Source organism: Carlito syrichta, unplaced genomic scaffold (genome assembly GCF_000164805.1).
Source record: "Carlito syrichta isolate Samal-C Ts95f unplaced genomic scaffold, Tarsius_syrichta-2.0.1 Scaffold288962, whole genome shotgun sequence".
NCBI lineage: Eukaryota > Metazoa > Chordata > Mammalia > Primates > Tarsiidae > Carlito > Carlito syrichta.
In genome coordinates, this window is record NW_007233058.1 from 6,182 (window position 1) to 31,160 (window position 24,979).

General features: G+C 45.1%; 1 protein-coding gene across 1 annotated transcript; it reads left to right on the forward strand.

Moving 5' to 3' along the window:
• Nucleotides 1–1,882: 1,882 nt before the first annotated feature.
• On the forward strand, nucleotides 1,883–24,620 carry DUSP22 (dual specificity phosphatase 22). Its single transcript, XM_021710435.1, has 7 exons — nucleotides 1,883–1,955; nucleotides 2,300–2,485; nucleotides 9,369–9,468; nucleotides 19,001–19,075; nucleotides 21,377–21,548; nucleotides 22,019–22,091; nucleotides 24,076–24,620. The coding sequence occupies exons 1-7, from the start codon at nucleotides 1,883–1,885 to the stop codon at nucleotides 24,120–24,122; spliced, it is 726 nt and encodes a 241-aa protein (XP_021566110.1). The 3' UTR covers nucleotides 24,123–24,620.
• Nucleotides 24,621–24,979: the final 359 nt, after the last annotated feature.

The window sequence follows — 24,979 nt, forward strand, 5'->3', positions numbered from 1 at the left end:
TCCTTTAAGCTGAAGTTTCCTGCCATTTCTGATGGAGGCTTCTCTGACGTGGGTGTTGGCATTGCAGCTGAACAACTTGGACTGGTCATCACACGGTTCTGCTGCCCCCAGCGAGGATCCTCTGGCCTCCTTGGTGGCTGGGGCTTTCTCTCCCCTTGTGCTTCCCTGCATGGGCTCTGACCAAAGTGGCCTGGGGCTTCCCTCTGTGCTGTAGTGCAAGAGGATGCAGCTGTTAGAATAAAAATAACCTGTGAGATTGCTGGCACCACAGGCGTGGGGGCAGGGGCTGGTGAGGTGCTGCCCTGCAAGAGAAGGCCCTGGAACAGCGCGAGGAGCATGCCCTCCTGCCCACGCCTGCTGAGCGTGGACGTCAGGCAGTCACAGAGCACGGAAATGTAGCCCAGTCTCTAACACATGATCTTACTTCATGGGGGGATGCTCCTCCCGGTGGAGGAGAAACAGAAGAGCTGCATCCTCACTTTGCTTCTCCCATCCTCCCAGCCCATGGGCTTTCTTTCTGCCCTGAGTTCTCATGGCCCTTCTTAGTGGCCCAGGCACCGGCCCTTACCACGTCAGCCTTTGCATATGTTGAACCATAGCATATGTTGAACCATAGCTCCCTTGAAGGACTGGCCAGGCCTGCTCTGGGCCAGCGTTTGCCTTTTCTTCAAGCAAACTATCCTCCCAAGAGGAAGGATGTGACATTTGACTGGAGAGATAGTGCATACATTTTAGAACAGGCTTCCTCCATGCAGCCTGAGTTCAAGCTGTCCAAGGCTGAAGACAAGTGACCACCTACAAAGCTCATAACCCACCTGCAGTAGACATGTCATCCCATCACAAACAAGGGGGTCTGAGAACGCATTGGTTCAGTCATCTGCTAAAGGGGCACAAATAGCATTCAAAACAGCGCTGTATGCTCCCTGAGCAGGGAGCTGTATTTGAGGGAGGCAGTTGTGTCTTGACCAGAAAGGGAGGCTGGCTCAGCAGATGTCGGGGCGGTGCAGCACATGACTTGGTGAGGGAGCATAGCTCTCCTTACCAGTGCCCAGAGAGTCACCTGCCCTGGGCACTGCGCAGTCTGTCTGTGTGATGCCAATGCAGAGTTTGCCGGTGACCAAGCAGATGGGAAAGCTGTCAAGGGAGAGCCACTGACAGCACACCTGCCAGCTACCATTTATTGAGTACTATGTGTTGGCAATGTATTTCATGTTTTTCACATATTGCAGCTAATTTCTTGTTTAAAGACATCAGGTATTCAAGGGAAATCCTTCTGCCCCCTCTCTGTTGGAGTAAGGAAGAAACTAAGCACAACTGTTGACTAAGAACATGGTAATTCTAAGAAGGTGGCATGTTCTATTCAAATATTTAAATGTGGAAGAAAAATGTGATAAGCAAAATGAGCTTTTTTTTTTGGAGTTGGAGTCTCACTCTGTCTCCCAGGCTGGAGTACTATCACATCCTCACAGGAGCCACAGCCTCAACCTGCTGGACTCAGGCAATCCTTCTGCCTCAGACTTCCAAGTAACTGGAACTGCAGGTGTGTGCCACCATGCCTGGCTAATTGTTTTATTTATTGTAAAGACAAGGTCTCTCCAAGTTGCACAGGCTGGTCTCAAACCCCTGGGCTCAGGCAGTCCTCTTGCCTCCACCTCCCAAAGTGCTGGGATTACAGGTGTGAGCCACCACACCCAGCCCAAAACAAGCTTTCAGTCCTCAAATACCTCGAAACTGTCTGGACTGGGACTTGGTACAACTTTGTCTCTCAAGGCCCAGATAGTAAGGATTTGGGGCTTTGGGGTCTTCTGGTGCAACTTGGAGAGACCTTGCCTTTACTTTCTACCATGGTGCAAGGCCACAGACAATACATAAATGAATGAGCATGGCTGTGCTCGCCTATCCAGAGCTTCACTGCCTGGCAGCAGGCATGCCATGCTTCCAGAAACCTGGACTGGGTCTGAAGCTTGGGGCTGTGGAGCTCCCCTGTTGAATGCCATCCTGCCCAAGCATCTTTGCCTTGTCTTCACCTGTAATCATTTTCTGGGGTAGGGGAGTCCACTCACCCCACCCTACTGAACCCATTCACAATGTGGAGTTCAGGATAGGCAGGGGAGCAGGCCTTGTAAGGCCACCGGCCCTGGCTGGCCTGTACTGGACAGCGACACTGGAGCCACCTGTGGGTGCCTCAGCCAGCCTGGAAGCAGCCTGGCTTTGTGGCCATATGTTTAGAATCTTTAAAATGAGTCTCCCTTCCCACGCATCCCTTCTTTCCCTTGGTAACCATGTCCTGATGTTTGAGGAGAGAGATGCTTGGAGACTGACAAAAAGGTGGCAACCACAGCATCTAGGCAGTCGAGCAATCTGGCATCCAGTAAGAGAGACTGCCCCCCCACAGGCACTTCTAGTCCTGTACCAAGGCTGAGCGCCTATGTGCAGTTCTGTTGCGGGTATTTAGGATCTTCCAAGGAGAGCTATGGGGAGCCTGGTGAGTGACATTGGGGGGTTTGACTGAGGAAGAGCCTTGCGAAGGCTATTCTGAAAGAAAGCCATACGAGCTTGGTGGAACCAGGGAGACAGGAAAATACAGGACACTTGAGACTCACAGCAACCCAGGATCTCTGGATTTGGTGAGCTGGAGATGAGCAAAGGGAGTTAGAAGGGAGGCAAAGTTAGGAAGGGGTGTAGGTGTGGGTTGGAGGGCTTTGCGGATGGGTTTTCTTTATTTTACAGACATAGAGAAGCCACAGGACAATTTTTAGCAGCTGAGACACATGATCAGATGATTTTTTTTGTAAAAGATAAGCTTTTCCTTAATAATATATACAGAGAATGCTCCTGAAGCATCTACCACTGATTTCTCTGGGTGATTTCTAAGTGGCATCTCTCACTCACAGCCATCTTTTGGCAGCATCTAGTACTAACTTCCGTTAAGTAATGCTATGGCGCACCTTGGTTTGGAGTGACTGCTGAAGCTGGCCTACTTTTCATGAGTCACATTTGTGTACCTCAGCAAGTCCCCAGCTGAACAGAGAGGGCTTTCGGTGGTGACAGGGCACCTGGTGGGTCTCCCGTATACCTTCCCGTGGCCCAGCCTGTGCTGACTTGAGGATATCCGATGTTCCAACTGTGCCCACTTTAGTCTTGTGTTGAAATACCTTGAACAAAAATAAGTATTTGAGTCCTCATCTGTTGATCTGACAAGTCAAATGTATGTCGTTTTTTGACTAACCTGAAAGAGGCCAACAGGTGTTAGAGCTTTCTCATTTGCATGTTGTCTCACAAAATCAAACCAAAGGCTAAATCTTATCCTTCCACTCTGACCTTTTTGCCCCTCCCTGCCCCATCAGGACCACAGAGTTCTTGGAAGTTGTTATTTGTAGTAGTGTTTCCTAAATTTAGCCCACACAGGAAGAATCAGCAGCAAATGGGTGCATTAAGAAAACACATCTTCAGTCTAGAACCTGGACTTAACACATCTATTATATAGTACAACTAAAAACCTGTATTTACTTTCTGTAGTGATTTCCTACAGTAATTTCCTTGTGATTTTAGCGGTGGTACAAACAATAAAAAAGAGAGGTGACTGGTTGCCTCACCTTCTAGAACTCACCTATTTGTGAGTTTTATACTCACTTGGAGCTCTTAGTCCAACTTAAGTGGCACATGAGTTGTACCACTTCTCCCTGGAACTGAATGTGGAGATGATCCTGAAGATGATTTTGCTTTTCAAGATGACATCTTCCTAGGACTGTGATTTTCGAATTCTACTTTTAACCTTTAACATTATATAATTTATACACATGGGTTGTATGAAAAATTCTTAAGTAATCAGGATGCATGTGCCAGGTTTGGCTTCTGCGCACACAAGTGAGGTGAAAATCTTCAAATACCTTTCCTGGAATGAAGACACATGGTGAAAAGGAGGCCCTTGGAGAGGAGCCAGATCAGACCTAGAGTGTGTGACCAAAAGCAATTTCAGATCAGCAGTTGCCATCTCTTGGGTCTGTGACTTTCAAAAGAGTGACTGGACTAATTTTTTTTTTACTGTTTACTTGCCTTTGGGTTCATATAAAAGCACAGAAGCGGTCAGATTCATAGAGACAGAAAGGAGAATGGGGATTGTCAGGAGCTGGGAGAGGGGAGGAACGAGTGTTTCGGTTTGGAAAGATGAGAAGGTTCTGGAGTTGGATGGTGATGATGGCTACATAACAGTGTTAATGCCACTAACTGCACACCTTAATATGGTTAAGATAGGAAATTTTACATGTATTTTTCCACCACCACAACAAAAAAGTACAGGGAGTAGTTATCGCCAGTGGGAGAAGCTCCTTCTGTGTGCATTTTTCGTAACAGTGTATGAACTGCAGTCTGGCTTCTGATCATGTGAAAGGTGGTCCAAATTTAAATTTTATTTTTAATTTTATGTGTCTTTTTAAGGGTCAGGTTTGAAAGAATGTGGGCTCTTGACAGGGTCACTAGTTTGTTGCACTCACTTACCTGTGGGTGATAGGTAATTAGTGTGAATCAAGGGTGTCCACAAGAGCTTCCACGGGACTATCAGTCAGAAGACAGACATCCTTTCTGTGGGAGGACCCCTCCCAAGCACACACACACTGTCACTGGTGCTGCAAGGGCTCAGATGAGAAGCCAAAGATCTTATGGTAACATGTTCATCAGAAATTAAAATAACTTTTCCATGATGGGATTTCCTGATCTGGGCCTCTGAGCAGGGATATAGTCATGTCCTAGAACTAATTTCTGTTAGTCTTCCTGAGAGAGAGAAAACAACTTCTGAAGGGCTTGTTCTTTCTTGTGAAAAACAGAAGGTCAACTGGGTTCTTCAGAAGACTCTGACTATGACGTTTCAGAAAGAAAAGGACAGTGACTGTTGGAAATCGTACTTGAAACAAGCGAGAGTTTGATCTCTTTACCAGTCATGAAATCAGAATCTTGGCCCTGCTCCTCAAGCGCCTATGTATCGCTTTAAATGTGTTCTTTGGTTTCAGGCCCAAAGAAAGGCAAAAACCTTACTTTTGGTGGTTACTAGTTGAAACAGAAAACTGAAAAATATGAGAACTTTTGAGAATATGGACTTAGTTTTAACCTTGTGTTTAGGAAGAGCCTCTGGGATACCTTCTGAACTTTCTTCCCTGCCAGGTGATAACTGTCATTTCTTTCAAAACCTGAACACACAGACATCACCATAAAGCTGGCCTTAGCAGATCCCCCCTCACTCTTCTGCTTCTTTCCTGTATTTTCCTAATTTTTACACCACTTTTTTATACTAATAGGCATGTTGCTTGTTATTATGAATATTCTATAAATGGGGTTACCTCAACATAGTTAGAGACTTTTCTTTAATTCTTCTCCCTTTCTCCCCCCTCTGGTGCTCAGTTAGTTAGTACTGGTGCAATTTTCTGGACATGTTAGGCCACTCAAAATGCCATATAGTCAAAAGAAGTTAGCTGCTTTTTCTTTATTCCTCATAGGAATCATGATAGCCTTCAAACATAAACCAGACCCCTTTCCTGTAACTGAGGTTGATTTTATATTTCAGTGCAAAACAAAACAAGCACTCTAGATTGAAAAGCCATAACTTGACATTTAATAGTCCCATAAAAGTTTAATGTTAATTGGTATTTCACCAATCTACTTTTTTGAAACATCATGGAAAGTGCTGAATTTTTACTTTAGTGAGAATTTTATTTTAAAGGAGAAGATAACCAAATTTTTTTTTCTTTATATTAGAGGTAGTATGAAGGAGTCAATACCGTGTGTCAAATGCTATCCTGGTGGAAACATGGCTGCTATTTTTATTACTTATGAATTTTTCAGACTGTTCTAGAACGTAAGTTTTATTTTTTTAACCCCTAAGTTTGCTGTATTTTTCATGATTCGGCTAAGCACATTCTATCCCTTATCCTTGTCTCTACAAACCTCAGCACCAGAGAATGGTTCTTTGTTTAGATTCTGTTAGGCAAAACATCTATTTCATATCACATTAAAACATCTGCAGAACTCAGCTCATTAGTACTAGGATAATTTTAAGTTGGCCCAGCTTTCTTGTGGTACTGGGGACTCGCACTGCTTTCTGAATTAGTAATTAACTGTCATGAATTGTACACATGTGCAGGCATATGAAGTCTGTTTCAGGTAGCTCAAGTTCTGTTGTCTGTGGCCTCAAAGAGACTTTTCATGCTTTGTTAATGACTAAGCCAAGATAAATAGATGTTCTTGGGCGGTAAGCAGCTGAAACTTTTTTTGACAGTTTTGACTCCTTCCTTGCCTGAATTTGCATACTTCTTATTGTGGAGTACAGTGACTGGTTCCTAGCCGTGTCCCGTTTTGGTGGACAGGAGGGTGGCAGATGCCCCTTAGAGCATGGGACAGTAAGCCCTGTGCATGGCAGGGCCTGAAGCCCACTCTCATTGCCCTGTCTCCAAGATGAGGGATGAGTGCTTGAAAGTATGTGTCCTCCCTTATGCTAGTACCATAGTGTCATCTCCATGTTCATTGTTCTCATCATTCTATCCTGTCTTTCAGCAGACCTTTGGTGAGTGCCTGCTGTGTGTCAGGCATCATTCCAGGATATGTGTTGTCATTGCTGTTGTTATTCTGTCCTGATGTCTCATGTTTCATGTTTTCTCTGTCTTCTCTTAATAGTAGCGAGTACTCAGACTGTAGCTGGGAGCCACTTTGTTCCCCATTGAAAGTTCCACAGACGGGAAGTTGCTGCTGCCATCCCAGCTAGAGCAGGCGAGGGCCCAATGTGGTTGAGAGTCACCTCTTTGTCCCCCATGGCTCACGGAGGGAGAGACGCCCTTCACCTGTGGGCAGATTCTCATGCCTACCTGACAGGGCTAACCTCCTAGGCACCACAGGGGAGTGTGGCCTCATGCCAAAGGGAAGCACGGCACTTTCCATCACTCCATGCTGGTCCTTACAGTGAATGTTCTGAATAAGTGGAGAGCTGTTTAATCTCACTCTGTCCATTGTCTTCCAGCACTTCTTTTTTTCCTTTCCTCCCACCACATGGACTGGGATGATTTTAGATTCTGCTAGAATAAAGTAACTATCAGTCCACATCTCAACAGGCGGGCATTCCATCCTGTCTTAGAGGGGATCCACTCAACATCCCTGCCTGAAACTGAAGGGGCACTGGAAGGATGGGTAGAAACTCAAGAATCCTTCTGGTCCCCCTGGAAGTGCTGTTCTGAAAGGAGGGGAGGAAGTATGTGGGAGGGGAGGATTTCACAAGCTTCTGGCCTGATCCACTGCCAACTCTCACTTAAAAGGAAAGAAGTGAATGAGTCATTTTAATGGAGGTTGTAGGAAATGGTCAGTACACGGATCTATACCAGCATGCCTGTTTGGCCTAGATGGAGAGAGGGAGTGAAACAACTTTTTGTAAAAGTAGCATTTCCTTTTCAGTTTTCTTGCCCTTTAAGTCAGAGCTGTAATGTCTCTCTGGATTTGAAGGTACTTGAGAGTTTCAGACAACTGCTCGATATTCCCCGCAGAGCACAGCCCCCAGCATCCAGGAGAAATGAGGACAGGGACACAGGAGGTCATAAAGGGTGATGACATGAAGGTTGAGTGAGAGGGAATCTGCCACTTCACATTCCTCTTCCACCAACTGATCCTTACATCGAGTCCTTGGTGTGGTCAATGCCCATCTCGTCTCAAATCAAATGTTCCTATATGAATAAACAGCAGCAAAACTCATCTTCTTCAAGACCCAAAGGAGCCTTTGTTGGAGGATATAATGATTTACTACAATGCTGGAAACAAAATACACAGAAACTATACAGGAAAAAAAATGTTTTGTCTGCTCATCGTTGTGAGAGCTGAAAGGAAGGAATTGTATCACTCAGGTCTTAGTTGCAGACAGCAGAGCTCACACCGAGCCAGTTTCAAGATAAAGGGACTTAGTAAGAGATCATTGAGAGATCCTGGTTTTCTCACAAGAGCTGGAGTTTTAAGTTGAAATTCGAGGGACAATCCCCAGACCACATCACACAGCTGGTCAAATGAGCTCTGCTGCCCACTCTGCCCAGAGCCAGGCTACCCGTGTCTCACCTGCACCGGCAAAGCCCAGGCTTCCTGACTTCACCTGCACCAACAAGGCTCGTGCATTCTGCCCACTTGTCACTTCCCATGTCCTGCTTAATAGTTCCAAATCTGTCTCCTGTAGGTGATGGATCAATAAAGTCACATCATGATTTGTCACCCTTATAGCAAGGGGAGTGGGACATGAAGTGTATGTGGCTTCTATATTTGAAAGAGTGAGATTTATAAGGCAAGGGACTCTCAAAATGTGTAGAAGGTGTGGGGAGATTTAGGGCAGCCCAGATTTAGGTGTTCCTTACAGACAGATTTACAAATACAGTGCAGAAAACCAAAGTTTAATGAAAACTTACAAAAATATGTTGAATAATTCTAGAAGGCATGTTTGTCTTCTGAGGGACTTGTGGTTGAGTATGTCACTATCCTGCCTGTCTATACTTCTTTTAATATCCTGGGTTGTTTTTCTAGTTCCTGATGGGCCCCCATTTAGTGTTCATGACATGGTGGCAATATTCTGTGAAATTACATAATTAAGAGAGAAAGGACTTAAAAATAGTTCATCTGATTCTTCATAAAGCCTCATTCTCTTATAGAGAGAATATAAGATTTTTATATTTTGTGTTTACACCTGACCTCTTGAACTATTCTTTCAATTTTTCTGAAAGAGAAAGAACCAGTTTTTTATAAAACTCAAATTTAGCATGATTTTTTTAGCATGAATTTTATAAACTTTTTTTAGCAATTTATAGAGGATAATATGAAGGTTTTTATTAATTAGGCTTTTTTTTTAAAGTTTGTTTGGTACACAAACTTTTACTGTTCTGAAAAGCAAGCAAAATAAAGCAATTGTTTCCAGAATGTAAGCTTCTATCAGTGCATCAGTGAAATTGTACCTGTCATAATACTAAAATTGATAGAGAAAGCTGTACCATGACACTATAGTTTTCAGTCATTATGTTAAGGTTTTTACTAATAGTACTTCCTTTTTGGACATTCAGGATCCTAAATGAAATACAAAAAAAAAAAAATCAGAATATGTTAACAAGCATCTGAGATGATTGTTTTGAAACTCGTTGACACTTACTGAAAAGCATTCAACTGTTTCACTTTTTGTCTCAACTTACAAGCTATTTGCAAACTAAAGCATAAATATTTGTATTCATGGTCATGGAAAATAACCAGGAACTTTAATTAGTTTTTCCAGTTCCTTGGCAACAAAAGATGAGTGAAAAACTTCTCCTTTTTGTTTTTTTATTTTTTGACCTGAGTAAATAGTTCCTTAAATTCTTTTCTCCACTAAGCATCATCTTTTTCTTTTTATTTATCTATTTTATTTTTTATCATTCTGCAGGGAGTTAAATACCTGTGCATTCCAGCAGCGGATTCTCCGTCTCAAAACTTGTAAGTTGTTTTTTTGTTTTGTTTTTTGGATGGGGGGCTGTTTCTGTATTATTTGGAGATTTTACAAAGTAATACAAGAATTTAAAGTCAGATAAGTCAAGGACAGTGAAGTTGTCAGAGCTCACAGACCCCTTGATGTCCCAGGGAGGAAGACACGAACCTGCAGGGGTCAGTGCTGGCCAAGTAGGTCAATCTGTGACTGGAGGTGCCTTGTGGTTTGCTGGCCCTTCCGTCATGCAACACCACCAATGGGATGTCCACAAAAAGGGGCTAATTTTTTTTTAAAGGATACTTAAACCACATCTTTAGCATGCTTATCTTTTCTGTAAAAGCAAATCCTGAAAGACACTGTGGAATTTAGTCTGAAGCAGAGCTGTCCAATACAAACAGAATTCGAGCCACAAACTGCAAGTAATCTTAAATTTTATAGGGGCCACATTAAAAAAAAAGAAACAGGTGACATTAGTTCTAATAATATATTTTACTTAATCCAATAAGTAAAAATCCAAATTACTTTTATTTTAATATGTACTCAGTATTTTTTTAAAAATTAATGACCTGTTTTACATCCTTTTTTTCATGATAAGTCTCAGAAATCTGCTTTTCTTTTTTACACTCAGCACATCTCAATTCAGACCAGCTGCATTTCCAGTGCTCAGTAGCCACATGAGGCTGGTGGCTAACATATGAGGCTGTGTACTTCCTAAAGTCAGTATGAGTTCAGTGAATAGATCTTTCTGGCTTAGGAAAGTCTAGTCCTCTGTTTCTTCACAGCTGAATAAATCCTTTTTGGTATTTTTAACTCTGCATCTTTAAAGAGAGATTCGTTGCCAGGCATGGGGGCTCACGCCTACAATCCCAGCACTTTGGGAGGCTGAGGCGGGAGGGTCACTTGAGGCCAGGAGTGGGAGACCAGTCTGGGCAACATAGTGAGAGGCTGTCTCTGCAAAAAAAAGATAAAAGTTAGCCTGGCAGGATGGCACACATCTAAAGTTCTAGCTACTCAGGAGGCTGAAGTGGGAGGGCCATTTCAGCCCAGAAGTTTGAGGTTACAATGAACAATGATCTCGACCCCACACTCCTGAGTGAGAGACTCTGTCTCTAAAAGAGAAAGAGATTTTATAATTGATCCCCTTCCCAGATTGCAGCAATCCTTTGGAGGCAGATGGAATTAGCCTTTGACAGAATGGGGGACAAGTCACTGGAGACCCACAGCAGTTACAACTTTAACACTCACTCTTGACTGTCCAGAGTGACCCAAAAATACTATGACAGGGAGTAGAGTATAGTTTTTCTGAAGCACATATTTGACCCATGCAGGCTGAAAGGCCAGGGGCAGAAGTAGCACCCTTAACCCAGCAGGGTGTACAGCTGAGCCCGTCCTCAAGTTTCCAGGCTACCTTTGTGCTGTATATGGGAGGTCAAAGAGTTAAGTTATATGTGACTGAATCTCATCCGGAAAATTATGTACTGTGGTGGCATTTATGGATTTGGGTGTTCTCAGACTTATTGGGATTCACCTTCATGCCCTCAAGTGCTAGTGAATACAAATCCTATATATCAGGAATACAGGCCATGTACCCCAATGGGATGTCTCCCCAGTGCCAGTCTCTCTGAACATCACTGAACACTGAACCGTCAGCCAACCTTGGGTTTTCACTGCTAAAGAGCAAAGGAATCACAGATGATGCAATAATTTTGTGAGATCCACCTGTTTGAAAGAAAAAGCTGGTGCTAGAGTCAGATGGATTGATGTGGGGAAAGATGAAATGGGAGACCAGGAAAGGGCACCAAAGACGGGAAGTTGGTGAAAATATGTGCTCTCCAAAGGCTGTGTCTCCACACAGACTTGAGATTTCAGAGAAAGGTGAGCCTTGAAGATTGAGGATGGTGAAGGAAGGATTTCACTAGGAACACAAAGTAGTACCCTGGGCCTAGAAGGAGGAGAAGAAGCATTAGAGAACTTCCTTGGTTACTAGTCGTGTCGAGAAACAGAAGTGGTTGGAAGGGCATGGTGCGCACGGAAGGAAGTGAGCCACTGCCTTTCTCTTAAGACCACAGCAATCTTCTACCCATATTTTGGTGGCTGTTTTTAGAATGGTTGCTTTTCTCTTATCACAAACCAGGATTCTGACATGCTTTGAACTTGTCAGTACCTGATTGGTCATTTGATTCTTTGGAAGGGTCAGATTATAACGCTTTCTAGGCATCTATTGTCAGGACAGGTGACCACCAGTCCCTGAGCCATTCCCAGGGCTTCTCAGCATTACTAGGAGCTGATGTCTGTGATAATGACCTGATTTAAGCATGGTGTTGTTCTATACTATAGATGAGTAAGCATAGACCTAGATGTTAGAAAATCTCAAATTTATAACAAGTTCCATCTATACCTCAGTTCTCTCACCTGAAAAATGCCTGCCTTCAGGATTTTTGGAGGCAAGGTCATGTACGTGAAAATGTTCTCTAGGAACTCCAGGCACTTTTGAAAATAAGAGTCTATTTTTACTCAAAGTATGTTAATGTTTCTTGAGAGTTAAAGGAAAGGTAGCTGAAATAACAAGTTTTAGTGCCCAAGAAGCCCATGTCAGTTACTTGGAAAGACATGGAAGATAGGATAGGAGAGCTTCCAGGTCTCGTGGGTAAACTCAAATCTGTCAAAACCAGCCCAAACATAATCACCCCAGGGGCTGGAGAACTAGCCCACAAATTTTAACTAGTTCTCTTCTAAACTAAATATATAAAGAGGACCTGTTAAGTTTGTGGTTTACCTTTTCTAACTCTTTCCTTGTGTCTGGATAACAGGGTGAGGTGGGGTCCCAGGTCTCATAGGCTTAGTAATCATAGCAGCACCTCTTTGAGACTTATGTGAAGAAGATGTGCCCCGTTGCTGTTTCCAGTGACATTCAACAACTGTAAAACATTTGTCTCGGGAAAAGGAAGTCAAGACCATAGCTCATCAAAAGGTGAAAAAGATAGGGCACCTTGTTGGGAGTCATGTTCATAGGCACGCGTGCAAGTCTTTTAGGAACTTTTATTTTTAATCCTTTAGTAACAGTAAGTCTTTTGGCACACAGATGTCCATGATGCTGGAAATATCTCTTGTAGCTATATGTACGTGAAGCTATATGTAGATTGTGGTGTTGATTCTAGAACTTTGAATGCCCTCAGTTTAAGAGACAGGCTATAAAACAGCTTGAGTTTTATTTTTACCTGTTAAGTGTTGCATAGGAAGGCATAGCATACTTTTTTAATGATGAGCATACTTTCATGATATAACCATTCACCTAAAGTTGGCAGACAGGAGATCAGCCTCTCTTAGTGGTAGCCTGTATTTATTAGTCACCAAACCCTAGGTGCTAACAATGAACTTTTGCTTTCTGCATCATCAACCTATGTGAATGGTCAGGAGACAAATATTCTTAATGCTCTGGTTAACAAAATCAAGGGAAATCATGTCTGCCTCTTGAAAGTATGCTCTGGGTAATCCAAACAATTAGAAATAATAGTTCTTTGGCCACTTTTAATTCCTGATGCCTAAATGTCTCTCTATTCAATGACAAAACAAATTCTGGAAAACTATTGTTTATTGTTTTAAACTTAGATTTTAAAAATGAATTCCAATTTTGAATATAACACTTTGTATCTTAAATCTTTTCCTGCAAATCCCTGTACTAACAGGAATTATGGCTAATTATTCTTAGTTATAGGTTTATGACCTTTTAGACTGTTGTCATTTGACATTCAGTTGATGCAAACTGCCCAGAAAGGTCAATCTGCTGTCTTGGCCTTAATCCTCTCGAATCTCCCCTCTGATCTTCTAGGAACCTGAAACCTGGTTTAAGATAACATTAACACGTAGAATTTCAACTCAGTTCCCCCAACCACCTCGCCTTGTCGAGTCAGGAAATATAAAAGTTCAAGTTCTCAAGGCTGTAATAACCCCACATACTCAGTGTGGTGTGTTTTGCATGATTTGTCATAATTAGAGGCATCCTAGAGTTTGTCTCAAACTCTCCCCGAGTACCAGTGTGGGTAGGTCAGTGAATGAAGGGTGATGGAAATATTTGTTTTCTTTATGGACTTTCTTAGGCAAGTTATTTTAACTAAACTCTCTCCTCTCATCTGTAAAATGCCTGTCTCATAGGATTTTTTTATAGTATTAGGCAAGATGATATAAGTGAGAATTTTTTAGGAACACTAAGCACTTGCAAAAATCACATTGTATTTTCTGTTCACTCAAGTAAGGAGTATTAATGTATTTTGAGATTGAACAGTTGGATGCATATTAACTTATGTGTATTTACTCATTCTTATTTTAATATATATTAAATTGGTATTTTGTAGGTAGACATCATGAAGCCAATAATTATCTTTTTTTTTCTGTCAAGTGCAGGGGTGTTTGGTCTCTTCCAGACTGTGGAGTCAGTAGTGTTGCATCATTGCAATAGCACCTTTGTACATTCACTGGTTTGAGAATGTAGCAGGTTTCTACATTTCTTGAGAGAACTTATAAGTAAAATCAGTAAAACTTCCTTGCCTTGTTCTACATCCCTATCTTTCTGTCTGTGTTTTCTTTAGTTTAACTAATATCTTCTGTACCTCCAGCTTTTTTCTTTCATGTACCTCTTACCTTCATTATTAAAAAGCAGTTTTGCAAGATCAGAGCTAGGTGGACCCTCGGACTTCTGTGGTCCTGCTTTCAGATGGTTCCTGAGGACTTTGCCAGCCCATAATGATGTTCTCCTGGTCAAGAAGAAAATGAGAACTACCTAGAAGATGTGCACTTGGCTTTTCAAAAGACTTCACTTATTCTATGTCCTTCTTGTTTATTTGGTATTGAACTATTATTTTTTGAAGTGATGTTGTAATAAATGTTAGAGAGGATTTTTTGTTTGTTTGTTTGCTTGCTTGCTTGCTTTTAAAATGACCTTATCTAGCAAAATGAAAAGTATGGTATACATATCCCACAATTTTATTTCTAATGTTGCCGGTGCATGAAACATCATAGCTAGTAAATCACTGGAATGGATGTAGGTCAGTTTTGTGTGTTCCGTGCTGAGCACCAACAGAGCTGCCCCGCCCATGTCTGTGTGGTGAGGAATGTTCCTACACTTGCTCCAGCAGAGGTCCAGCAGAAGGGTAGGCAAGGCAGGGCCTGGGTCCCCAACAGCTTCTGCCCTAGGAGGAAGCAGCTTTCTGATCTGAGATCATCTTCCAGAGCCTGGACCCAGATGTTTTATCCATTTGCTCTTAAAAAAAAAAAAAAAGACAACAAAAACGATTTTGTTTTCTAAGTAAAAATAAATAAATAAACAAATACATATACATGTGTGTGCACACACTTGCTGCTGTTGGGTTTATAACCCTTTGCTTTCATTTGCACACACACATTTGGATTAGTGAGGGGAAGGAGGAGCTTCCTGTGTTCCTTTGCTGTCCACATACAATCTGGGCTGCTACCACTGGTTTGGGGTACAACCAGCTACCATTTAGGAGCTTGACCAGATCTCTGGGCTCCTACTCCAGCAAGCAGAGTCCTTTTGAATGTGACAGGTCTGTCTCAGACCCCACAGTGGGGATTGCGGTCTTCACATCTGGCGGTCCTGGAGTAAGAAGTACTCAGCAGTTGTTCACCCTCAACAGTGAGCATTACACGGTGAGCTTACAAGCGAGGCCCGTCCTTTCTTGGACTCCCTGAAGACTGAGGAAACATATCTGGTCACTGGCTCCTGGCCTCCAATGCAGAATATGAGGGGAGCACTGGTGGATGACAAGGAAGGTGGACAGCTGGGAGCTGCTGGAATGTTTGCTGAGTCCACACAGAGGATGCCTCTCTGAGAATGCAGCCCCGCTGCCCTCTGAGCTGTGCTTCCAGGACTGTAGGGTGGAGCAGGTGTGATGGCCTGGTGCTGTTTGGTGAGGTTGCCCATGCTTCCTTCTGGATGCTGTCAGCTGGCTCTTTGTGGACAGACCATACCCGCATGTCTGTGTATGGAAGGAAAGGGTGTCTACCAGCAAGGCAAGGAGCAGGAATAAGGAACTTGTGTCCCTCGAAACAGCTTGTGGTAGGACGATGCTTCAGACTTGAGCTCCTGCTTCAAATTGGGTTGAGCAATAGAAGGGCCAGGTCCGTGGGTATTTCCCACTGTGGAGGAGGGAGTTTAATGACCAGAGCCTGGGCTTATGTCACCAGCTTCCCTGGAAATGAACCCCCACACAATCCTGTACCAAAGTGGCAGTAAGCCTGCCTGTCTCCTGACTTTTCTTGGAAAAGGCATTTCTAGGAATGTCTTCTCTGACTTGGCCTCATGCCTGCCTGGGTCTGTGAGTCAAGTTTTGCAGCAGGGCTTTGATCAGCCGCCGTGTCTACGTCATTCCTGCTCCCCAGGCGAGACTGCAAGGGGCCCCGTCTTGGTGCCTGCTCTGGGGCTTTGCAGCCTGCACCCCACACACACACAGCTTGGACAGAAGCTGCATCTTGGAGCTGTTCTGGACTTAGCCCTTGTGACAGATGGAGCTGAGAGAGGAAGGAATGGGGTGAGAGTGGGATACCTCCCCACCACCTCCTGGCTCCTTCGCACGCGCTCTGGGCTGAGCAGGTCTGGATGTGGCCAGGCTGAGCATACCCCACCTTATTTTGAGATGTGGCGAGGCTAACTCTTGAACCTAGGTTCACCCCACAGCTTGTAGGAAGCCTGCTTTCATTGTGCGTGTGGTTTGAACATGCAGGTGTAAAAGCCGTAAGATGTAAGAAGTGGTTCACACTCTGAGGTTTCAGTCAAGGGATTCAGTTATCATCTTTGCAAGACCCTGGTGAGTGCCACAGAACTGGCTGTGTCCCAGGACACCAAATCCTGTCCCCACGCAGAGGGGCACTGCTGACTTCCATGCCACCGTGTGGTCTTTGCAGCATGTTTAGATGACTCTGGTTGCTCGTTTACTCAGGCGGTTGTCATTCATTTCTAACTTGCTTTTGTTTTTCTAACTGCTGTGCTCACAGATGCCTTTGTCCTCCCAGAAGACCCACAGAGACAGCATGAACAGGCACTGCAGGCAGGGATCACTTTGCAGGCACCCTGGGGACCACAGCATGGATGGCCTGGTGGACCAAATAAGGGGCAGCTAGCTGTGCCCTTGCAGCCAGCCAGCTGCTCCAGCCTGGGAGCCAGCCCATAGTCAGGAAGCAGCCCTGGGTTGGGGTGGCCTGTCCTGGCCCCAGGGTCTGCGGTCTAGCCCCTTCTGACTTTGGCCTGTCTACCACACACAGTGACCTACAAGGAACGTAGGCGCCCTGTGCAGACCACCAAGCTGCTTGCAAACTGGCAACCTGAAGCCCCTGCTGTACTGGCTGAGTCTGCTCTGGGTTTTAAAAATTTTTGCCTTAGCTCTGGCATCAGGCAGCAAGTATTTGGCTATAAGTATTTGACAGGTTCCCGTAGGTTGGAGGCATTCACTGGTGGTTTATGCAGCTCTGACTGTGATGCTTGCTCCTGGCTCCTCATTTTGCTCTCTTTAGGAAGGGAAAGCATTTCCGGAGTCCCTGTCTGCAGTCCTTCCTCTCCTCCTCCATGACCAGAACTGGAAGAAGATGGGATATGCTGAGTGAGGGTCTGAGCACTTTGCCATCCCAGAAAACATCAGTGCACCTGACCACACCTTGCCATGGTTCTAACTCTTCCAGGCCAGAGAATTCCCCTGCCAACTCCAGACAGCAGTTCTTTGAGGGCTGGGAGCTCTCCAGCAGCTGCCTTCCTATCCCAGCCTTGGCTGGGCTGCCTGGCACCCTGGCACCCACCCCGCTGTGCCCTCAGCTACTACTCTGTGGTCTCCTTCAGTACCAACACAAATAACACAACACAAATAATTTTTTTCTTGCCTGCTATAGACCAAGCCAGTGTTTGGGAGTCCAGTCATAGTTCCCTGAGCCCCCTTGTCAGCTCACATCTGGGAGCATTTGTTCCCAGGAAAGTTGATGGAAGCAGATCTTGTGATGCTGCGCTAGTTAGAGACATCAGGTAAGAGCCTGGAATCCATGGCTTAGTTCTCTAGGACTTTCCACTCATGGCTGTTGGCAGGACTTGTGTGTGCATTTGGTGCATGCATGTATGCATATGGACAACTTCTTTCTCACTGAGCACCCACAGTGAGGCTATTGAGTTTCTTCTGCAGTCAATACCTGGGTGTGTTTGTTACTCCATGCCAGAGTCACCTGTTCTTACTTGATTCACTTGCCCTGGCATTCTGCAATTGGGAACTGTGTCTGTTCATCTCTGAATGTCTTGCATCTGATCAGAGTCCCAGGCGAATAGTGAGCATTCAATCAGTGTTTAAAGGAAGTGAATTTGGTCCATGAGCAACTTGTGGCATTTGGCTGTTTTAAGCCTTAAGAGGTAGAAGACATTGGAGAGGTGTGTGCGCTGTCTGGAGGACCTGCGTGTGACCCTCAAGCCAGTCCTGAGCATGGTCCAGGATTGCAGGGTGCCTGTGCTGGTAGGGAGCTCATGGAATGGGTTTGAGTCCTGCCTGGCTTTGTGTCTCAACGACTTAGTGGTTCAAAAAGCTAAGAGTCAGGAGAAGGAAGGATGATGGCATCCATCACAATTAGGACCTTAGGGTCTATGATTGTCATACGTGACCTTGTTCAAGGTACCAGCCCCCTTTTATAAGTGAGATGAATGACTTGCCCGAGACCACATAGCCAGTGAGTGGCAGAGAGGGCTTGAAACTGAAAAGTCCATTTCCCTGCAGCTCTGTAGTGACTTGCAAAGTTCGGGAGACCAATCTGGGAGAGTGCTCTAGGTTTTCCAGACTTCAGAAGTAAACTAGCTTTCAGGACTTGGAAAACCCACATGATGCGGGTGCCTTCCTCACCGGGTCACTGCACCATGCAGCATTCACAGCCAGTGTGAGGTTCCTGCATGCTGCTGAGCATTGACAGGCTCACATTGGAAGTGGGGCTGAGCAGATCTTCCTCCCACCCCAGTCAGTGGCAACCACGTGTTGCAGCGGTTCCTTACAGAGAAATTCTGACAATTCCAGCTGATTGACAGCCTCTCCTAGACCTCAGCATGTGAGTGACGGGTTCTGAGGCAGAGACAGTTCTGCCTCCAGAGAGTGTGACCAGGTTTTGACAGTGTGGGACTATGAGACCTTTCAAGAAACCTTAGGAAGAATGAGTTCTGGTGTTCTATTACATGTAGCGTGACTATAGAAAATAACAATGTAGTGTATATTTCAGGATAGAGGAAGAATCTGAATGTTATCACTACAAAGTGATAAATGTTTAAAGTGTTGGATATGGTAATTACCCTGACTTGATCACTGTACAATATATGCATGCACTGAAGCATCATGTGGCAGCCCATAAATATGGACAATTATGTGTCAATTACACATACAAGTTAATTAACATTTAAAAAAAGAAACCACAGGCAGAATTTTCTTTTCATCATATGTTGAGTGACATTACTCAACATACATGGAATATTACTCAATGTGTGTGTGTCACTCCCCTCTTTTTTCCTCCCCCCAGGACAAGACATTTCAAAGAAAGTATTAAGTTCATTCATGAATGCCGACTCCGTGGTGAGGGCTGTCTGGTACACTGGTACGTACGTCTCTTTCTTAATAACACCGTGACATGTTCTGCTTGATTGGATTTTTCATCAGGTGTTTCTCTGTGTGTGATTAATTTTTTCATCTCATAATAATTTTCTCTAAACTCTGAATCTCAAACACACGTTCCACTTGTCCCCTGATATTCATTAGTCATCCTTTTCTTTTGTTGAAATAGAACCCCGACTGGTTTTGCTTTTTATTGTTGTTGTTGTTTTCATTTCACTCACTGCTAGGATCTCTGTAGGGACCTCCAAGATTACTGGACAACAGAAACTGCCCTTGATAACTGCCTCTAGCATTTTGTCAGAACAGGCTCCTACAAATGGTATAGGCAACTCAGTGGCTTGCTCAAAACACTTTCTCTCTGGACAGTTTTGATTGCAAATGTAGATTTTTAGCATTGTATTATTGTAACATTTGCAGAATGGGGCTTTTGCAGATGTTTGGCTTACAACTTTGCTTTAAAAAGTTCTAAGTAGACACTTAAGATTAAACCATTCATCAATAGCTACCCACCTACATTCTGCTGTACTTTGTGTGGAGATGCGTTACCCGCCACACACACACACACACACACACACACACACACACACACACACACACACACACACACACACACTGTGAAGAGAAAGCTGCCCGAGGATGATGCGTCTAAGCTCTCAGCAATGTGCCTGGCACAGTCTCAGTGAGTGTGGGCTGGCATGTTAGTACCATCGGGATCATATTATTGACATGACTCATCTGTCTAGGAGCCAGCATCCCAAATCCTGGAGCCGGGGCTTTGCTGTCTGTCACAGTGCAGGCTGGAAATATCCCCTCTCTGTCTCGAGTGAGGGTTGGTACTGAGGGCTGGACATGTCCCCCCTCTGTCTTGAGTGAGGTGTAGTACTAAGTGACTGAGAGCACAGCAGTTTTCTGGCTTCTCCCAAAGCAGCTGCTCTTGCAGTGTGAGCTCTGTAGGAATATGAAGTGGTACCTCTTGGGAAGTGCTGCTGTTGAGGTTGGTGGCAGGTCTGCTGGGACAGAGAGGACCCAGTGGATGGCCTCTAGAGAAGCTCCTTATGAAGACTGTGTGTTCCAAGGGCAGTGACCCATGATGGGGAAGGAGGAGCACTGGATGACTTGACTGCTTTAAGAATGGTATCCGCATTTTTGTACCATTCTTGAAATAGCGTGGTTTTTTTTCACTCCTTTAAAGAGTAGAAAGTATAACAAATACAAGTTGTAGAATTTTAATGTTCACTTACATTTAGCTTTAAAGCACCTTGGAGTTTCTCTTGGTGCCAGTTAAAGGGTAGTTCTGGAACTCCTGCCCCTGGGCTTCCCTGGGCTCCTTGTATCTCCAGAAATACAGCCCAAGAGGATCTATCCTTTAAAAGCTCCTTCAGAATGTCTGATACAAAGCCCAAGTGAAAAGCCACTGCCTGAGAGTGGGGGTTTTTACATTATTATTCATACTGAATATATGTAGGCCTGATATTCCAGGAATTCATATTTCATACATTTGTATACATCTGAAGATAGGTTTTTCTAAAGTGAGACATTTGCTAAACTTCCCCATCTTAAACCATTGCCAGAACACTCTAAGTCTATGATGTGCAAGCTTTCTATGACCAGTTTAATTTGCATATGCATTTAAAACCAGTCCCTTTACTCAGCCTACTAGAGATAGCTAACTGTTACTGCCTGAGCTGACCCCTCACTACGGTCACATGGAGTACTCTGTCCTCTGCTTGTTAATGTCAAAAAGTACATAAATGTAAGATTTGGTAAGGGCTTCTGTATGTCATGGGCTTTGGAAATGATAGATCTAGTCTTCATATGCTAAGAAAACAAGACTTCCAAAAACTGTGAAGCATTCTGAACGAAGGCAGGTGATACATGGATTTATGGCATAGATCTTAAAAGCCTCAAGTCCCCTCAGTGTACGGCAGTTTTTTTTAATCTGTCTGAGAAATGGGAAATACCTGAGAAGGACTTCAGGAATAATGGCAGATCATAGAGCTGAGATATCTGGAGCCACATCCCATAGAAAATAGCTCACTGCTCACATCCCAGTGAGCAAGGCTGAAACAGCTGGACGAGTCCCAAGATTCTAGTGTCATGACTTAGAGGGAAGCTCATACGCTTCTGAGTGACTTCCTGGTGCTGTGCTTGTTGTCCACACATGACCCTAGGCAAGAAGACTTTCTAAAACTAGACCCTACAACCCCTGCCCCAATGGATTGAGTGATGCACCCTAGGCTCCCAAAAGGCAAGCCTTGCACATGTGTCTCTCCTGGCCCTGCAGCCTGGCTGGGGTCTCCAGGAGTGTGACACTGGTGATCGCATACATCATGACCGTCACTGACTTTGGCTGGGAGGACGCCCTACACACTGTGCGTGCAGGGAGGTCCTGTGCCAACCCCAACCTGGGCTTCCAGAGGCAGCTCCAGGAGTTCGAGAAGCATGAAGTCCACCAGGTAAGTAGGTCATAGGGGACTTCTGAGATGCAGGCAGCTGCCGCAGACCATACTCTCAGACTTTCCAAACACACCCAGAATTGCAGCAGGTCGAGTGGAGGGTCCATAGAGGATGATAGGCCCAAGGGTGCTCACCTGCCTCCACTGGAAGTTCTGCACCTGCTGCAGCCACAGGGTCTCGCCCTTCATCACTTTCCTTGCCTGGCACCCCATATTTGCTTTTGTTCTCTCCCTGTGGGTGAGGTAGCCGTCTCTTGGTTTGGCTTATTTTTCTGTCCTCAGCCGACACTTTACAGGAGCAACTGTTTCTCCTGCTTGGTGCTTGATGCCAGCTGGCCACAGAACCTCCACTACTCACTGCCCTTTTATGTCCCTGTGTATGGCACCACCTCTGCCTTGACTGACAGGTGCAAGTGCACATGCAGGCAGGTGTGTGTGTATGACGTATTGGCTTTGTTTGACCTCTCCAGTACCGGCAGTGGCTGAAGGAAGAATACGGAGAGAGTCCTCTGCGGGATGCAGAAGAAGCCAAGAATATTCTGGGTAAATATAAAGAACAAGGATGTGCAGAGCCGCCACTAGGAACCAGGCGGTGGAGCGGCCTCCCTGCTCTGGCCTCTCTGGCTTGCAGTGATCACACAACAGAGACCTAGCTCCAGGGACCAACACCTGCCTTCCTGCCGTGGGTCTTCAGCGTGGTCTGCTGAGGTGTAGAGGTGCTGGGAGTTGCTGGCTGACCCCATCACCCAGGACAGAATGGGACATGGTCAGGGCAAAGTGCAGCGCCTGGGGCTCCTTCCCAGGCAACCCCACCCAGCCCTGCTCCAGACTCCTCACGTCCCTGCCCCTCCAGGCCTCACCTGAGCTTGCTGCACCCCTGGATGCTGTTCAGGTGCTGGACCCTGCCATGTACGCGTGTGTGTGAGAGGATGCATGCCAGTGTGCGTTTGAGTACACAGGTGTGTGCATGTACGTGGGTGAGTGCACGTGTGTGAGAGTATACATGTGTGTGAATATACCTGTGTGAGTTCACCTATGAGCATATGTGTACATGTGAGAGTGTGTGCATGCTAGTTGGTGTGCATGTGCGTGAGTGTGTACACATGTGGGCGTGTATAAGTGCATGAATGCATGTGTGTGCTCATGTGAGGGTATGGGCACACAAGTGTGTATGCATGTGTACATTACAAAGGTGTGTGTGCGTGTGAATGTGTGTGTGTGTGTTAACTCTGTTCATGTTGCTCAAAGTCACAAAGTGTGTGCTGCCAGAATTGGTGTGGGAGCCTTTTCCCTCCACATGGAGGGCATGGGCACTCAACCTGCCTATGAGCAAACAGTGAGGAGAACTCAGGTGCAAATGTCTGGAGCCAGGGCCTCTCTGAGACCCAGGGTGGTGCCAGGGGTAGCAGGGGCCAGGCTGCTGTGCGGGAGGGTGGTTCTGGAGTCTGGGTTGGAGGGGCTGAGCATTCACTCAGGCTTGCTGTGAGTGCATTGTGCAAGGGCTCCTCTGTCTTGAGCCCAAGCCCCTTTCGTCCCATGGAGCCCTGAGTTCTCTTGGTGTTTGTTTTCTAGGGCTGGCAGCATTTGGGCCCCATGGTGAGTGGGAGCACTTCAACACCACTAAGTGCCCCAGAGGGCCCTCCCTGCCTCCCCAGCTGCTCTCTCATTCTCACCCTCTTGCTGTTCTTACTCTTCAGGCACCTTCTCGAGGCTTGCATGCACCTGCAAGAACTGGGAAGAAGGAGCATTTATTAGGCACTGTAGCGGTTTGCATTTGAAAATGCCTGAACACGTATTCTCTTTGGTGTATGCTGTGGGTTTGATATTTGATCTGAGCCTACCTCATTATATGTTTTTTGGAAGGGTGTCTTTTGTTATTCCATTCAACTCTCATCGTTGAAAATGTTCACTCATGGTTGCTTTTGAAGCTAAAGGGAATGTCATTGAGCTGTTTAAAGTTTTCTATATGGGCTCCAATAATGCTTCCAGGTGGGTAGAATCCCATGTTCAGGCCATGAGAGCACCTGCAGTGTGCAGTCTGGGCGACAGGTGTCTGGGACGCTGTGCCAATTCAGGGGCCCAGGTCTTGACACCAACTCACATTACTTAAGCACGCAGAGTCACACGAATGAAAAAATATGCTTAACCTCTCCCTAAAAAGATGTTTGCACCTCAGTTTCTTCAAATTCTACCACAGAAGAGCCCCGGAATAAGAAGAGTGGTTTTCCCATGCATGTAGAGGGTTTGTCAAAGGTGAGCTCTGTGAGCAGGCATATAAGCTGCCTGGCTCTGGCATGTGTGCAGGCCCTGGGGGGGCACTAGAAAGAGGGACATGGCCACAGAGTCATCATCTGCAACTCACACAGCTGCTCACAAAGAAATGCAAATACGTTAACAGAAAGAAAAATATTTGGGTTTTTATCTTGAAGTCTTAAATATGTGCACTTTGATGAACTTCTAAATGTATTCTTGTAGGTCTTGAGATGCTGTTTTAATATTTGTTGCCAGCAATGTTCTTTCTTCACAGCCGCTCCGGGAATTGTGAAGTACTGGGCCTTTCTCAGAAGACTGTAATGCACCTGAGATTTCTGAAATGTTGCAGAGCCAGAGTTTAGGCTGGTGCTGCCAAAAAAGAAAAGCAACCTAGGGCTTATTTTTAAGTGTCCAGCAGTCATTTGTAAACTTGTTTGTTTTTCATTGTAAACTGAATACATGTGAAATCATGTTGTAATATATTAAGAACTAAGGATATTTTTTAGGAAGAGAAAATATTTTTACCTTAACTCCACTGCTGGGGCTGCTTTTTTCCTTACTTTGATGCCTGTAAAGCGATGTCAAGCCTGGCTGCACTGTCTTGGTTACTGTCTAGTAATCATGATTGTTTCTCCAGACAACTGTCTGGGCGGGAGCCCAGCCTGGGGCACGTGCTGCATAAATTCTGTCTGTGTGTCCTGAAACCCCCCAGCTTGGGTGCTGTCTCTTGTGTGTTTTATCCATGGTTTGTGTTCTCCAGGGTGGAGTTTTCCAAAAGCTGCACATGTCTGTTAATAAAGGGCAACCTAGCCAAGTGTAGCATTACGTGCGATGTGTTCTTCTGAGCTGAGGGTGACAGGCATGCCTTTCTGCCTATGGGAAATCAGAGCTAGCTTGAAGCCTGCTCTGGGTTTTGCCTGATTGGCTATCATTTTCGTCCAGAAGGTGGTTCCCCAGATGCTAGGAAAGGTGAATTAATGAAGCACGAATCCTCAGTGGGAGGCGAAGGAAACTCGGGAGTTAGGCCTTGCCTGCGTTGAGTGGAGCTGAGTGTTTGGCACCTGGAGTTGTGTTTGCATAAGAACGTGCAGCCCAGGTGCACCTCCAACACTTGCTACACATTACTGAACACTGTCGCCTGATTCCATTTTCAGCCTTTGATTTGAAAGAACACAAAA

Coding starts and splice junctions, on each gene's coding strand:
- DUSP22 (XM_021710435.1), top strand. CDS start 1,883: ATGGCTGTGCTCGCCTATCCAGAGCTTCACTGCCTGGCAGCAGGCATG. Junction 21,549..22,018: donor AGAAGCATGAAGTCCACCAG/GTAAGTAGGTCA, acceptor TGACCTCTCCAG/TACCGGCAGTGGCTGAAGGA. Junction 22,092..24,075: donor AGAAGCCAAGAATATTCTGG/GTAAATATAAAG, acceptor CTTTCTTCACAG/CCGCTCCGGGAATTGTGAAG.